Source organism: Petromyzon marinus, chromosome 15 (genome assembly GCF_048934315.1).
Source record: "Petromyzon marinus isolate PM22_M1 ecotype Great Lakes invasive population chromosome 15, UKy_Petmar_22M1.pri1.0, whole genome shotgun sequence".
Classification (NCBI taxonomy): Eukaryota; Metazoa; Chordata; class Hyperoartia; order Petromyzontiformes; family Petromyzontidae; genus Petromyzon; species Petromyzon marinus.
Genome location: NC_133681.1, coordinates 2833958 through 2850328, shown reverse-complemented (window position 1 = coordinate 2850328; position 16371 = coordinate 2833958). Strand labels below are relative to the sequence as shown.

The 16371-nt window shown below is 46.9% G+C and overlaps 1 protein-coding gene across 1 annotated transcript in view; it reads right to left on the bottom strand.

The window, feature by feature from the left end:
• LOC116942580 (solute carrier organic anion transporter family member 5A1-like) overlaps positions 1–8570 on the bottom strand; it is a 45223-nt gene extending 36653 nt beyond the window's left edge. The window contains exon 1 of the mRNA XM_032954657.2: positions 6532–8570. Within this exon, the coding sequence (XP_032810548.2) occupies positions 6532–7387 (856 nt within the window). The 5' untranslated portion in view covers positions 7388–8570. The remainder of the gene's footprint in view (positions 1–6531) is intronic.
• Between the last annotated feature and the right edge of the window lie 7801 nt (positions 8571–16371).

Genomic DNA, 16371 nt, shown 5'->3' with positions numbered 1-16371 from the left:
TCTGCCATGGGCCATTTTGATATGTATATAACATGATTCGCGGGCCATACAAAATTATCAACTTAAAAATTCGCCTGTTATATTTGGTCAAACATTTAATAAACTCACCCCTTAATGCGATGGCTGGAACTGCTTCTCTTTGATGAGGCGTGTGATGATGTTAGCTCGTATTGACGATGTCGCTACTCGCAACTGCTTTTCCAGGTTTTGCTCCTCCTAGATTTATTGAATTTCGAGTCCCGCCTGCGGTTGCCTTGGCAGTGCCAGAGACCAAAATGATTCCGCGGTGCCTCATACGGCCCGCGGGCCGGACGTTCCCCACCCCTGCAGTCTAGAGTGTATTTGGTCTACACTTTATTGCTCCCCAGACGTTGTGGAAGAGGTGGGTGTACCGCACTTTACCCTGCCGAGGGACTCGCCTTAGTGTACCAATGCATACTGCTGGATGGACGGAGGAAGCGGAGGTATATAAGAAACATGCCACTCTTTTTACCTGCCACGTCAGGGTCTACGAACCGATGACTTGTGGATTGCGAGTTCGGTGCGCTAGCCATGCCACCATGGCGGCATCTCTGATTTAATATTCTTGGTTCTTTCGGTAAAGTCACGTAGAATGGAAATAATAAAAATAAAACATTATAAAATTCTCACGACGTTTCGGCCACAACGCAAGCAGCCGTCCTCTGCCAAGCTTAGCGGTGTTCATTAGGACGCTGTCTTTCCGACAGTTCTGTTTCTTCACCTGAGGACGGCTGCTTGCGTTGTGGCCGAAACGTCGTGAAAATTTTATTTTATCATGCTTCATTCATATTGTTTCCCTTCTACGTGACTTTACCGAAAGAACCAAGAATATGAATCCCTGCAGTCACGCAAGCTTTAAATCGAAATCTCTGAGTTCGCGTATAATGGAGTAAAAAAGTACTTCTTTTTTCGTGGCAACATTCAGCAAAACAAACCAAAAAAGCAATGCTGCAATGCTACTTTTTACAATTTTGCCGTGCAAAGAATTGGATGCCATTGCAATTCAATGACTTTTCTCGTGATTTCGTGCCGTAATTCGATAAAAAAACAAATGCACTATTACGCATTTCAATACCGTTGTGAACATGGCAGCCTCCAGTGGTAGCAATGGCTCATGTAGACCGATTACTTTAAAAGTAAACGAATCTTAAATAATGAATTGTTACATGCACGATTCAATGTGTGCATTGTGACCATTAGAATCAATTCAAATCGATGAAGTGATGCATTGTTGCAACAATTTTGTAATTTTGGCCAAGAATAGTTTTGTTATTCTCGTGGCCTAGGCCTCTCTTAAGAATGAGACTCCTCCTGGTGTCTTAAGTTCTCACCAGGTTAAACGAAATAATCTTGAAGATGAACTTTAACCATCATAAAAGCGAAACATTATTTCACATTCAAAGCCCACAAATTATCTTCCTTTGCCTGCCAACTTGACCGTATGGGCGTTGACTGTTATTGTGCACGATATTGACCGTGTTCAGTCTCCGGCCAAGCGAAAAAAAAAAGAACACGACCTCCCATGGGGATCCGCGTCGGCCTGAAAAATGGACAGCGACAGCGAGGAGGAAGGGAAGGAGGGAAGCATCGTGCACTGCCTTGCATCGCTGAATTTCCATCCTCCGTGTATCTCTCCGCAGTGATTTGTGCCCCCCCCTCCCCCCCAGGACTCGTGTGTACTTCTGCAGAGGTCAGCGACGTGTGCACTAATTGATCTGGGAGAAAATCACTGCCAAATCTCAAGGACTTTTCCCTTTCATTGCCGCAGACTTCACCCCCCCCCCCTCCAATCCCCGAGGCCGTAAGCAGCTACTGCCACTGCAGCCAGTGCTTTGGGATCGGGGGATCGGGGAGGATGGTGGAGGGGGGGTGGGGGTCAGCCGGTCATTGCTGACAGAGAACGATAGAACGAGAGCAGCGAAAGGAAACTGCTGCGCTTGAGAAATACACGGCCATTGTGGCCGGAGTGTGAATGCGACGGGGATTTTTTTTCAGAATGCAAAATTAAAATTTCCTCGCTCTCCTAATCCCCCCCCCCACCCCCACATAACCTTTTGACTGTTTAGTGTAATTCAGCAAAAAAAATGCGTCCCGTATTTCACACGTGCGTTGTTGGATGCTGCATCGGCAATAACGTACTGCACTGCACACAGTTGTGCCACCTCTGCCCTTAAAATGACCTTCCCCTCTAACGCCAGTGGCAGTCAATATGCCGGCATTCTGCAGCAACTCCGCTCTTCGCTTATTATATAATTAGCGGGACAATACGGTGCTCTATAAAGGCCGCTACAAATACATTTGAGCATTACAAAAATGTATTGCGCCATGTTTGCATTTTTGACAATTGCAATGTCAAAAAAAATGTTTATGTATTTATTTAATTATTTCATAAGTCAATACGTAATGGCCTGATCAAATTGCTGAAAAGGTGTTGAGACAAATATATTAAATATCTTATTACAGTGGTTTGCGATGTGAAAATCATAATTAGTCTGCCAATCTAGCCATCCATACATACATTAATTCGCTTCAATTGGCTGAGAAATTATGATCTAATTTTGACTTGTGAATGCTGTATAAAGTCATTGTATTTTATGCAAAACAGTTACAAGGCGGTGGGAATTATGCAGCAATGATGATGTCACAACGATGACGAAACTGTTTGAGGAGAGGCTAAAGAGATAGAGGATGATGCAGTATTGTGATAAACTAAAGCATGGGCATTTATAGGTGGTATTTAGCAATAATTATTGTCACCACCGCCATCATCATCTTGAGACGTAATGTATCCACTGCTGGATGATGGCGTTCCCAAGCCATCTCCATCTTTCAAAGTCTTACGCTTCGACAAATCGTCATTAACTTGCACACGAGATGATTTCATCACTCCGTCTCCACGGCGTGTTTTACCTCCTTGAGCTGACACTCTGTCGTTAGTCTCGGCCACTGGTCATCATCCCTTTCCAGCAAAAAAAAACAATTGAACACATTTTTGTTAAATTTTATTTTACCAGGTATTGCCCACTGAGCTATTCAGCTCTTTTTCAGAAGCCACCTGGCCACAAATGATAGGTCAACGAAGCGGCTTATCACGTGGAAATCTATAACAGTCGAATACTTTAAACACATGATGTTGATTCTAAATGTGGAAGAAAAAACCGGAGGACCCGGAGAAAAAATCCACACGACCACGGTGAGAGAGACATCCAAACTCCAAATATACAGCAGGCGTCTGGGTTTGGATCGAACCCACGACCTCCTGTATACCAGGCGAGGGAGATAACATCTCGCCACCGCAGCAACGTGTCCTGCACTTTTCCTCTTTGTGTCCCTCAGTATAATTCCAAGCGTGCACCACTCCATCCTTTGTGGGACATTATCAGATTTTGTTCCACTCTGGAAATTTCCCTATTTCTGACCCATACGTCATAGCAGGTGATATACACTGATACTGGTAGGAACCTCCTGGTTACACCAGCCCACAGAGGATTATTGTGTCCGTCCGTCGTGCATCCAAAAATTGGAGGGGTGGGGCTGGGTGGAGAGGGGAGGGTGGAGAGGGGCTGGGTGGAGAGGGAGGGGCTGGGTGGGGAGGGGAGGGTGGGGAGGGGCTGGGTGGGGAGGGGCTGGGTGGGGAGGGTGGGGAGGGGCTGGGTGGGGAGGGTGGGGCTGGGTGGGGGGTGGGAGGGGTGGGGCTGGGTTGGGAGGGGCTGGTCACCCCGTGGTGCCCTTATAAAACTCAACGTTTAACCTACTCACGCCGGCTTGTGCCCGCCCTCACAGTCGGGCATATTTGTGGAATACACCACGTGGTGCCGCCGTTGACCCTGGCCATTGACCGAGCAACCCAACGTTCCTCCCAGCTCCCTCCGCAGGAATGTGTTTAAACATTAAATAGGTAAACCGAGAAATTATTAATGATCAGATTTTGCATGCTGATGGGCATTTCAAGTGACCATTAGAGGCATATGTGAACTTAAGCAGTCCTGTTTATGACCACAAAGGCACTTGATGACTCTCTTCAGGCGGCACTCGACACAGAATGGGTTTCCATTCACATGCAGAAGTTGACAGGTACCTCAAGACTAAATGCAACTTTACTTTAAAAACATCTTCAGGGATCACATGACGGAAATAAATGAGAGCTCATGAATCACTTGCCACATACAGCATTTCAAGTGCTGTAGGCCAGGTAATTAATGATTATACATGAACATCTTTTTTTCTTCATAAAATAAGGACAAAACTAAAGTTATGAATACACTAAAATCGATCATTGAAATGATCTGGATGATGCACAATTATTCAGCGGCACATATTCAGCATTTTCAAGCAGAGTATTTGAGCCAAAATTTGCCACATTGCATTTGTCAAGCCTTTGGTTGGCGACCTTTGTGGTCATTTTTTTATTGATAGCAATTAATTAGAGGTAAATCACATTACATTTTCTCTTGCAATATCTGCTGGTGACATACGTAGTGTTTGTGTTGGTTGCGTGGCATGCTCTAAAACTGAACATCAATAGACTGCAATTCAAAGTGATGTGACACATTAGCAATTAAACGTATTCTCAAACTCAACAAATGGTCTAACAAAACTTAGAGAGGTAAATATGATGGAAAAAATATGAGGTCACGTGTTAATGTCTGCAACTTTAAAAAAGACAATGGCACTATCACTACAGTAATCAAGCAATTAGTTAATTAAAATTGATTGTTTCAATCATTATGGTGACCCTGAGTTAATTGTACTTGTCCATCATATCAGTGACTGCATCAGCACATGCGCTCTCCGTCTTTTGGAACGCCCTCATTGTTGTTCAATACTCGGTTAGTGTTGTGCAGCGTTACTACTCTGATCCGAAGTGTACTTGTGACAGTTGTGACAATACACGGTCCGATGAGCTTCGGTACACGACAAACGAGGCCCTGAATTAAGCAGATTCCTAACTTCTTCTTCTTCATGATGATCATTATTTTGCTTTTTTTTACCAAGGAAAGCCTCGCTGAGTCTCGTGTCTCTTTTTCAGCAGGGTCCTGCCAAGTTTTCGCAGTAGGAGGAGGGGTGGATGCAATGATTGTTCCGTGATCATTGTTACATTGTTTTTTATAGCTTGATTTTGGTGATTTTTTAAACGTTTTGGTTTAGCCATCTTTGTTTGTTGTAGTACAGAGAGACTGATAACTGTAATCTAAATTTTCTTATGGTTGTTATTGTTAGACTTGCATCCCACTGGGATTTTTGCACACAGCATTGATATTCGGTGCTTTTTCTGGAAGACTTTGCTGTTTTTTGACTGGATTTTTTCTGTTGCCCTAGTCACTTTAAGATGTTTTCTTGTTCATGTTTTTGGTTGTTGCGTTTGCACCCCATTCAAGAGCCGAATGGCTCACAGGGCTATACCAAGTGAATGAAACTGAAAACTGTACATTCCAATTGAGTTATTTTTTTCTTCAAATTTGGAAATATTGGATGGTAATGCAGGAAAACAATGTAAGGCTATTCACACTGTGTACAAATTGTTTAATCTATGTCAGCAATTCATTTATGCTTAATCATATAGATGCCAATTTCATCGCTCGCTGTCAAAAGGGTAAAACGATAGACATTCGCCGTTCAGTCAGCCTGGCTGTTCCTGTTGTACCTGAGAAATGACTTGAACACATTTTTATAGTGTTTGTTGTAAATGTCAATAATTAGCAGCTTTGCCTGATATTTCTTCCAAGATGAAAAGCAAACATGAATTGCATTAAGGTCATGAAGTCAAGCGGTGTGTAAAAACTGCCACAATTACAATATCAACTAGATTTTATAATGAATAGCTAAATTAATCTCAGTAGTGTATTCATCTTCTGTGTCTGACTTGGCAGGTGCCTATTCATTCATTTTGTAAATTAATCCATTTAGTTGCAGAAGAGAGCTCACCAACGGGTTAATTTACTGTAAGTGTCCAGCTATGTACAGTATACAGTTTAAATAACACCTCAAAACACATCAAACGATATGGGAACCCATATTATCATCGAGGTAATGTGTATGTCAATGTATAGTGGCCATTCACTTATACTTGTTTTCAGGATGGTCCTGCATTTAGGATGTTTTGACATTTCCATTCATTCGTGTTTGGCTTGTTGTGACGCCACCAGAGTACCGTGGGAAATCAGCATTCGGGCGCGGCGGGGGGGGGGGTAACAATAAAAGCTCTGCACAGTTTGATTTAAGAATGCATAGCCATGCAGCCCCCTCCGCTTACCATGTCACGTGACCACACTTCAGCACGCTGAACAGCGCGTTGGTGAAGGCGGCGGTGGTGGGGGGAGGCATAGACGTCGTACCAGAGTGCAGCGGTACCACAATGGAATTTTCCCCACGCCCGCATACTGACAACCGTGCAGTCTTTTAGCACGCTGAGGTTTTACAACGAAACCAACCAACATGCCGCATGGCAGGCGGGTAGGCCCAAACCGCGATCAGAAAGCGTCCCCCCCGCCCCGCCCCCATACGACTCACCTAGATAGAGCGAGGCGTTCTCCTCCTTCACGTTGTCATCCAGGTAGGTGGGCCCCAGGATGTAGATGGGAGTGGAGCCCATGCCCACCAGGATCTGGGCGCTCATGAACAGCGCCAGGTAAATCCCGTGGCTGCCTCCCCCGGTGTTCCTGTCGCAGGGCTTCGCCGCCTTGGACTCGCCCGGGGACAGAGAGCTCGCGTTGGCGATGGCGTTGCTGGCGGAGCCGCACAGAACTTTGTCGCTGTCCCGTCGCTCGGCCTCGAGCTCCTGGAAGCGCGCGGCGTAGTTTTCGTGGTAAGGCGGCGACAGGAAGTGGGGCATCGTGAAGATGACCGCTCCGAGGGCAATGAGGGCTCCGCCGACGGCCAGCCAGCGTGGCCGGTGACCCCGGCCGCCGTAGTAGCTGACGGCCACCACCACCAAGAGGCTGCCGATGTCAAAGCAGCTGACCAGGAGGCCCGACTCGGAGCTCTTGAGATTGTAGCGCTTCTCCATGGTGGTGATGACGCTGCTCAGGTAGCCGGACACCATGAGCGCCTGGATGAAGGTCAGGATGCAGATGCAGAGGAGGAAACAGCGCGAGTCGGCGAACTGTTTCGTGCTGATGTACCTCCTGACCCGCAGGACCACTGCCTGCCAGGTGCACGCCAGGTCCGTCGCACCGCCGTGATGATGGCCGGCCACCACGGTCCCACCACCACTCTTGTTCGACTCCGGGTCAGCCGCCACGCGATGGACACCCCCGGCCACGCCATTGAGGTCGGGAAGGCTCTTGGACTTCATCCGCTCCTTGTTATCGTCCGCCTCTTCTTCCTGCCGCCGCTGCTGCTGCTGCTGAGCGGCTCGGCAAGGCATGGTCACGCAGACGCATAGATAGATGATGATGACGATGCGAAGCTTGTTGTTGTTGTTGGGTTCTGAGTGTGTGTGTGTGGCTACTGCTGCTGCTGATGCCCACTACTGTGAGCGACTCGTCTCTGCACGAGCGCAGGAGAGGCACGCTGCACGCAGTGCAATGCGATGGGGATGCAGAGCGGGTAGAGTGTGTGTGTGTGTAACTGTGTGTGTGTGACTGTGTGTGTGTGTCTGTGTGTGTGTGTGTGACTGTGTGTGTGAGACTTTGCTCTCGCAACACAAACGCTAACAAAAAGCGCAGAGCAGCAGCAGCAGCGTATTGCCACCGGAGGCGAAGTGTTCATTCAGAGGACGTCCCGACACACGCCTGCCTGTACGCGTACGTCTGTTCCGCTGCGCAAAACGGATGCCGCCGCCGCTGCTGCTGCTGAGAAGGCGCAAAGAGCACTTGTACGGAGGAAGACACTGGATGGGCAAATGCGCATCCTCCTGCTCCCGTTGCTTGCCCCTTGCTGCTGCTGATGCCGCTGATGCTGATGCCCTAAAACCCCCTAGCACCGCTGGGTTGAAGTTCTGGGTGGCTGTGATGTCACGACTGGGCTTTGTGCTCACTCAGCAGGACTGGGCATCCACGAACCACGTCACCCGCATGCACACCCTGCATGGAGCCTGAAGCAATGACGTAACCGCCCTTTGAAGTCTGCATGTACCGCCGCATGTATCTCTCGCTCGCTCTCTCTCTCGTCGTCGTATGCCGCAGCGCGCGTTAACATTGAACCGGCATCAAGGGGCATTTAGCTGAGCTGTCGCGAATCCCGCGCGTTCACACCGGGCCGTACGAATCGTAACACACACAACAAAAAACGACCCATAAGTCCGCTTGTTTTAGCCGCGGGCATCTATTGCTTACGAGAAGCCTACACGTACCTTAGTTTGGCTCTGTGAGCCTCAGGCATTAACACTTGAACCCGAATTAATGAGCCTTAATCTGGCTCTATGAGCCTCGTGTATTAACATTGAACCTGAATAAAGGAGCCTCAATCTGGCTCTACCAGCCTCAGACATTAACACTGAACCCGAATTAATGAGCCTTAATCTGGCTCTATGAGCCTCGTGTATTAACATTGAACCTGAATAAGGGAGCCTCAATCTGGCTCTACCAGCCTCAGGCATTAACACTGAACCCGAATTAATGAACCTTAATCTGGCTCTATGAGCCTCGTGTATTAACATTGAACCTGAATAAGGGAGCCTCAATCTGGCTCTACCAGCCTCAGGCATTAACACTGAACCCGAATCAATGAGCCTTAATCTGGCTCTATGAGCCTCGTGTATTAACATTGAACCCTAATCAAGGAGCCTCAATCTGGCTCTCAACGAGCTTCAAGCATTATTCATACTAAAACCTATAGATCATAAATTGAAGATGAGTCTGCCTCTTTGAGCATTGAGCATTCCTACTTTTAATCATAAGAAGCCTAAACGTGCCTTAGTCTGGCTCTGTAAGCCTCTGGCATGAATACCCAATCACAAGATTGCCCAAGTATATTTTGTCTGGCTCTATGAGCCTCAGACATTGTATCCCAAGGATCAAGGATCCCAAGGGAGCTCGAGTCACACAAAGCAATCCGTCAAATACCCCAATACATTTCCCCGCTAAAGATACTAATTGAAGGCTCTCCAGGAAATGTGTGTGATTATGTCTGGCACTTTTCTTTCAATGGGTGTATATGTATAGGAGACCGCTGTGCATCTATATAATTCGATTACAATACGGAACATACGCATGATAAATGAAACTGTGGTAGTAATAATAATAAAAGTTTCTGCCATGTGGTGCGGGTTTTACACGTTATTAATGTAGACGTTAACCTCTCGAGTAGAAAGCGTGATGATGATTGACACTGCGCAGGAAGTTAACACAGCAGTAGATTCACATTGGGCTTGTAATGTATGGGTTTTTGTTGTTGTTGTTGTTGTTATAATAATGATAGCAAGTATAAGAGAAAATGTAATGAAACTCGCCCAGGGTAGCGTGCAACAAGGAGATGGAGTTGTGAAATCACATCGTGTTTTGTGCTCGGTGGAATATTACATCGACGGATTTGTGAGAGTTGGTGACGGCTTTGAGAGGTCTTCATCCAACAGTGGATCGATCATGGCTGTCGATAATGATTATTGTGAATCGGTAGCGAGCTTCGACTGCTTTTTGGTGGTTTTAGCGTCACACTCAGTGAGAAGCACATTACCTGGTTCACTGATGACGAGCATAATATTGGCTTCCTAGCATTTCGAGAACATGGTTATAATGTACACTAGTAACGAGCATCTGCATGTATTCATCATCATAATAATCATCATAATAAGCACTCCCAGCCATTTGTCCACTGCTGGATGCATGTTTCCCCATGTCCTCACCATCACTGCTACGTTCCTGGGATGCCAACATCTATTTGCATAAAATACAGGGGTTTTTTTTGGGTGAGATCACGTAAATATCTAAATGTGTCGTTAAACCCGCCACCACCCGACACAGCCAACTAGTAAGGGTTTGTCACGTAAACAGAACGTGCCAATTCGTCACTAGTACAGCACACCGGGTGTGTTGGAGAGCCAAGCCACAACATTTACAATCTGAGTATGACGTTTCACCAGTGATTACAACTAGCACCATCAGGCGACAGCCAGATTTGTGGGGAAGTCTTACTGTTTCGTTGTGGCTTGGCTCTCCAACACACCGGTGTGCTGTACTAGTAACGAATTGGCACGTTCTGTTTACGTGACAAACCTTACTAATTGGCTGCGTTGGGTGGTGGCGGCTTTAACGACGCATATTTACGCGATCTAACCCCAAAAAACCCTGTATTATGGATGATATTGGTCGCGAAGGCCTACGTGTTAATCTGACTAACATCTAATTGTGTGTATGTTGAACTTCTTCCTCACCGTACGTAGCCGACCGTGCTAATCGGAGGTTGCAGCTGCTGCACGTGACCTGATCTCATCTCTCCATCCGCACGGCGGCCATCGGTCATCATCTCCGCCGCGTCCCTTCCTGTGGTTGTCGTTCCATTCCCAGAGTTGTTGATCGATTATCATTATCTCTTCTTGGTGTGCCCTGCACGAGCCCACTTCGCTTGTCTTCACAGTCAAAGGCATGTCACCATTGTGTGCGATATTGGTTGTCTGATCCGTGTGTTCTTCCTTCACTCACTCGGTGTCGTTGTTTCTGATCCACGTGATGGCAGGTACCCTTCAATGACTAAAGTTTGTATTTTCTATCTACCTTGATTTGCATGACCAAACACACTTTCCCAAGAGCACTGCATCCTGTTCTCGTTAACCTCTCTGCGTCATCATTTTGATCAGTCCGTCTGCAAGGACTCCTCGAGATTTGTGTCCCGACAAAAAAAATCATCATCGTTTCCTTTTGTTCAAAAGTCATTGTGCATGACATCGTTGAGATGCACATCTTGTATCATTTCTGCTGGTAGCTCTATAACAGTGTAGAGGTGTTAACTACGCGCTGTTGCGTAACCTGCGTTGCCACCAGGGCAGTGCAGCATTACCCCTGGGTACAACGGTTGGGGTCAGTCGAGGTGAAACGGATCGTGGCCAGGGTTTGGTGCGAACCAATCAGACGGTTCCACGTGGGAATGTATGATTGGTTCTACCTGGCCACGAAGGGGTATAATACGGTGACCCAACGGACCTCGGGGAGTTCTCTCCCTGCACGAAGATAGAAGACTGGGCTGAAGCCTAGCTAGGACCCTGGACCAGCCTTTCAGCCCTTCTAAGGGCTAAGGCTCGGCATACCCAGTGGTCAGGACCCACCGGGCCAGCGGTGGGTCAGATAGCCTCCCCTAGGTCCTAGCCGGAGGACTAGGATAGCGGTAGACGTGTGAGTCCCGCCAAGTCCGGAGGCTGTACCTCCTTAGGTATCAAGGAGGTTAGCGGTAGACGTGTGAGTCCCGCCAGGTCCGGAGGCTGTACCTCCCTAGGGTATCGGGTGAGGGGACCGAATATCCCTCTGTGTGTTAAGCGTTGTATAAGGAAATAATACAATAAACAGAGTGTGTCTCCTAAAGAAGTCTGCTCGTCCTTACAACACTACAACAGTAACCGTGTTTATAAGACAGTAATCTAAAGGCAGCGTTCTTAATCGCAAGGCCCGCGGGCCGCTAGGGACCCCCCTGGTGGCTTGTAGTACGGCCCCTGACAATTCACGAATGTGAAAACACTCCACCCATCAGCATCGCGCTGCTGTCAAACCCCACAATGGTTTAAAATTGTTTGGGGGTGCTCAACACTGGCGACGTCTTATCGGCGAAAGTGCCTCGCCTCTGAAAATTCGTGATGAACACTTCCCTGAAAGTATCCTTCTTCATAGCGTAAACATACTTGTCTCTCCGAGTTCTACATGAACAAGGTTATCTGCGATTTCGTATGCAATTGTGAAGAGTGTAACCGCTGTATAAATGCCTCCCCATGCCGTGTCAGTCATTGGGGGTTATTTATCCAAGCTGGTCAGTGCGGGCTGGTGAAAGTGGGGAGCAAAAATGTGGGAGCGTTTAAGTACGTCTCTAATCTTGATTTGAAGCTTTCGTGACTGCAGGAACCCATACTCTTGGGTTCTTTCGGTAAAGTCACGTAGGTAGAAAATCAAATAAATCACGACGTTTCGGGCGCAACACAAGCGCCCGAAACGTCGTGATTAATTTTATTTTCTACCTACGTGACTTTACCGAAAGAACCAAAGAGTACGTCTCCAAAAGCTGTTGCTACATTCCCCTCTGCTGCCCACAGAGTAACCGTGCAGCAGCGCATGAAAACGTGTCTCGCGCGGGAGTTGGCCTCGCCTCCACAGTGCTGCATCACAGCCGTCCGCCACAAACGATTGTTCTATGTGCAACATATTGTCAATATCGAAAGGTGCACAGTGTAAAAATGAGCACACTGCATTTGCCAGCACATCTCAAATATAGCGTATGTGCATTGTTGCATGCAAAATGAAACACAGTGCAAGTACAATATTCCTTTTCCACACTTTTGCCAACGCAACCAATCTTCAGTTCAGCATGCGGGTGAGCATCCTACATCGTATGTCCTGTAAGCAAGGCGTTATTCATCACTGGATATGTTTTTCCTGGGTCGCTGGTAGACCACAATGGGCACGAAACCCGTGGCCACAGCGAAATGCCGGAATTGTGGATGTGATGTGCCGGATGTGGAAATATGTTCTGGACTACAAGTCGGATATTTAAACTCCTTACTGTGTCTCAGTGGCGTATATATTTGTTTTAAAGTGCCCGTGGCCATGAAGGGCACACTGGCCCTTGATACGCCCCATCCCCCCGTGATCTTGCTTGTGTTCTGTGCTCTTACATAAATAGAGAGCAGCGTAGATGATGAGATCAATAAACAAACAAATGATAAAGCATTCGTGAACAAGCTAAATAATTCCCTTCATTACCACTGCCTTAAAACAGACACACGTAAAAGTGTAAGCATGTAAAAGTGTAAAAGTGTAAACATGTAAAATTCGCATGTGGCACTTTTTTATTTTTAATCAAACATAGTTTGCAGACTAAAATTTAAAAAAAAATTCCAAGACAGTGGTAATGCACACGTGCAGCATTCATTTCATATACTGTACTGCATAATTCACAGCATTGCCTATGACCAAAGTGTCCGTGATGTGCCCGATCGTATCACATTTCAGAAGCTAAGCAGGCTCGAGCCTGGATAATACTTTGGGTTGACGACCATTACGCATCACCGGTTTTATAGGCTGCGGGATTACGCGGTTGGGCAGGAAGAGGGTGATTGGAAAATGTGTTGTACTGTACTCTCCGTGTACGCTCCGACGTCTATGCTCCCAAACTTAACAAACCCACCACTAACGAGCGTGGTGAAATAATCTGGACCATGGGGAGAAGACCCTGCTCCAGCAATGGATTGACTGCTGGAGCAGATAATTATTTAAACAAAACGATTTGAATAAATCCGAGATAAATTTGAATGCGTATTCAGCAGTTACACGTTTCCCTGAATCTGCAGAACCCTCTGCCGCATTAATCTTTAAACTTTTAAAGACATCACGGGAGGATTTACATAAACGGAATGGCCGAAATAACCCGGGTGTGCCATTCTCAATGCAGTTCCTGAACGGGTGGGTAATAGTTGACAGACTCTATATAAAATTGAAAGCCAATAAAATATATCCCTAGCTTTTAAAGTAATGGCAACAGTATACCTTTGCAACTGGTGCATTATATGGGTGGAATAAAATGCGTCGTTGTGTTGCAATACAACCTTGGGTTTCCAACTGCCTTGGTTTTCTCGAGATCGTCATCTGACTGAGGTAGCTGCTGTCGTGGAAATCTGTCAGTCTTACCAGGACATTCGTAAACGTCCCAGCCTTTGTCACAAGGCACAACAATACATCCGTCACGACGACGCACAACAATACAACAGTTAAGACAAGTCATAACAATTCACTTGTCAAAACAATGCATTTACACGTATTTCTCCCTCCTGTATTATGATATCTTCTTCCCACGATATGTCCCAGGGCAACCCTAATACAATCGTTTATTGCTGACAATCATCAATGAAAGCAACTTTGTCAATTTTGTTACTGAAAAAAATATGTTTACAAAAAAACATGACGGGGTAATTTTCTGCATCATGAAGCATTCCCCATTAAACTATTCCCAATCACTGTGAATCGGCTTCATTGGCAGTCATGCCGAGTCGTGGGAGCAATGGGAACGTCACGTTCTCAATGATGTCATCTCTAAATGTGGAAAATAATTCATGATCGCCCTCTTGTGGTGAGGCTACGGAACAAAGGCAATCGTCACATGTATAGCCCACTTTGCCTAGTGAGCCAAGTGCTGTTAGCGAGTACAAAAACAAAGATCCCCCGTGTAGCCTGTAACAGAATTTTGGGGCAAGTGCTGTTAGCGAGTAGCAGCACCTATGAAGGCTACCGGCACGGCACACGAGGAGGGGGTGGGGTGACCAGCGCAAATTCCTGACCGCCTTTGTCTCCCCCAGTGGCGACGCTTATACATCGTACCAGGTACTCATTTTGAGGCTGAGTCGACCTAGGGGAGGCCCAGGGCCGGTTCGTATAATCGTCACCGCTGTTGGCCGTGAGCAGGAATCGAACTCGGGTGGCCGGGTTCGTAGGGCAGCGTAGCGCTAATCGCCACGCTACCGCTCCCCCAGTGCCGGATGAAGCAAGTGGCATGGCCTGTAGCATATGGTATAATGGGGCCTTAAAAAACAAACATAAATGTAAACTATAAAATGTTTTACTTGCACAGTAAAGTAATTGTATCTTTTTATTTGCTATACAGCCAGATAATACGACAAATCGCTAACCTTAAACACCCAGTCGTTCATAAAAGTTGAAGGCGGTATAGTACTATAGTAATAGAGCAAGTACAGAATCACTGAACCGGAATTGAGAGCTTGAAAGCATTTAGCGCGGGGCCCTTGAAAGTGCGGGGCCCGTAGCTACATAATATGTAGCTACTTTTGCTACTAGGATCATCCGAAACTGTCATCCCCAGAGTACAAAGACACAACACAAACACCCAACCACACTCTACCCGCGGAGCAATAACGAAAGCGAGACACATTCGTCAATAAAAAAAAGAATTAGCTCAATGAAATTTTAGGCGGATTTTTTCTTTTCTAAAAATGTTATCGCGATGGACAACCCAGAAGGCTCTGCTAAGGCTGCTGGTAGTAATTATCTGGTGCGGTCTGTCGACTGCCCTTAGGAATATGTGTGCGCTTGTGTGGATAGTAACGCTTTTGTAGGGAGCGGTGGTGCAGCGATTAGCGCGCTGCTCTGCGAACCCGGCGACCCGAGTTCGATTCCCGCTCAGCAGCCAGCATCGGTGACGATTATCTGCACCGGTCCTGGGCGACTCAGCCTCAAATGAGTACCTGGTGCGGTGTGTAAACATCGCCACTAGGGAGACAGAGGTGGCGTTCCGGCCTTCATAGGTGCTCGCTCACAGCACTTGCCCCAACAGTCTGTTAAGGCTATATGGGGAAATCTTTGTCTCTTATTAACTATTTTGGGGGAAGAGTGATGCACATATTAGTATCTGTAGACCCAGCTACTTGGGCTTTGGTTGTCGTCAAAGGCCAACATCAGTGGCAAATGACATCTGAACTGGTCCTGAGCCTGCCCCAAGGTCGACTAAATAAAATACCTGGAGATGTGAGCAAAATAAGAAATAATCAGCACTGGTAAGACAGAGGCGGCAGCGTACGAGGCTTGCCCTGGCCACACTGCCCATCGTGCACCTCTTACCGACCTTTATAAGTGCTCGCCACCAGCACTTGCCACACCCACAACAGATCTATTAAAGGTCACAATAGGTGGTCTTTGTTCACTGTTTGCAGTGCGTGGCAGCAGTCGTCGGTGGGGACTCATCGGCCGCACCATAATTAGTTCCAAAGTCATAAAGACAGTCGATGAAATATCCTTACGAGGTTTAAAAAGGGGAGAGATATAGAGACGGCGTTGTGTGCGGCGGAGTGTTTGACATCCACGTGTGTTATTGCCCTGTCGGCAGAGGAAGTCCACGTGTGACGTCAATGGACCGAGCACCCTTTCGCTAATTAGCGAGATGCTAAAGAAAAGATGGGTGGGGTGGCACGTGCCCCCCCCCCCCCCCCCCCCATGATCCGATCGAAATCCCTCATTTCGATCGGATCATTGGAGTTTATTAGTAATAAATTGACATTTTGCGACCCCCACTGCCAGTGTGTAGTATATTATTATTATGTGCTATGGACTCTATGATATCATAGGACAATAGTCTGAGTCCATAAATGGCAATAAGTAACGGAAAAGCAGTTACAAGTGACTCAGAATTGTGCGCAGTTGCGTACACAGAGTACACGACTTCTCTGAAGGCATCGACACCTTCAGCGAGCGCGATGGCGATCACACA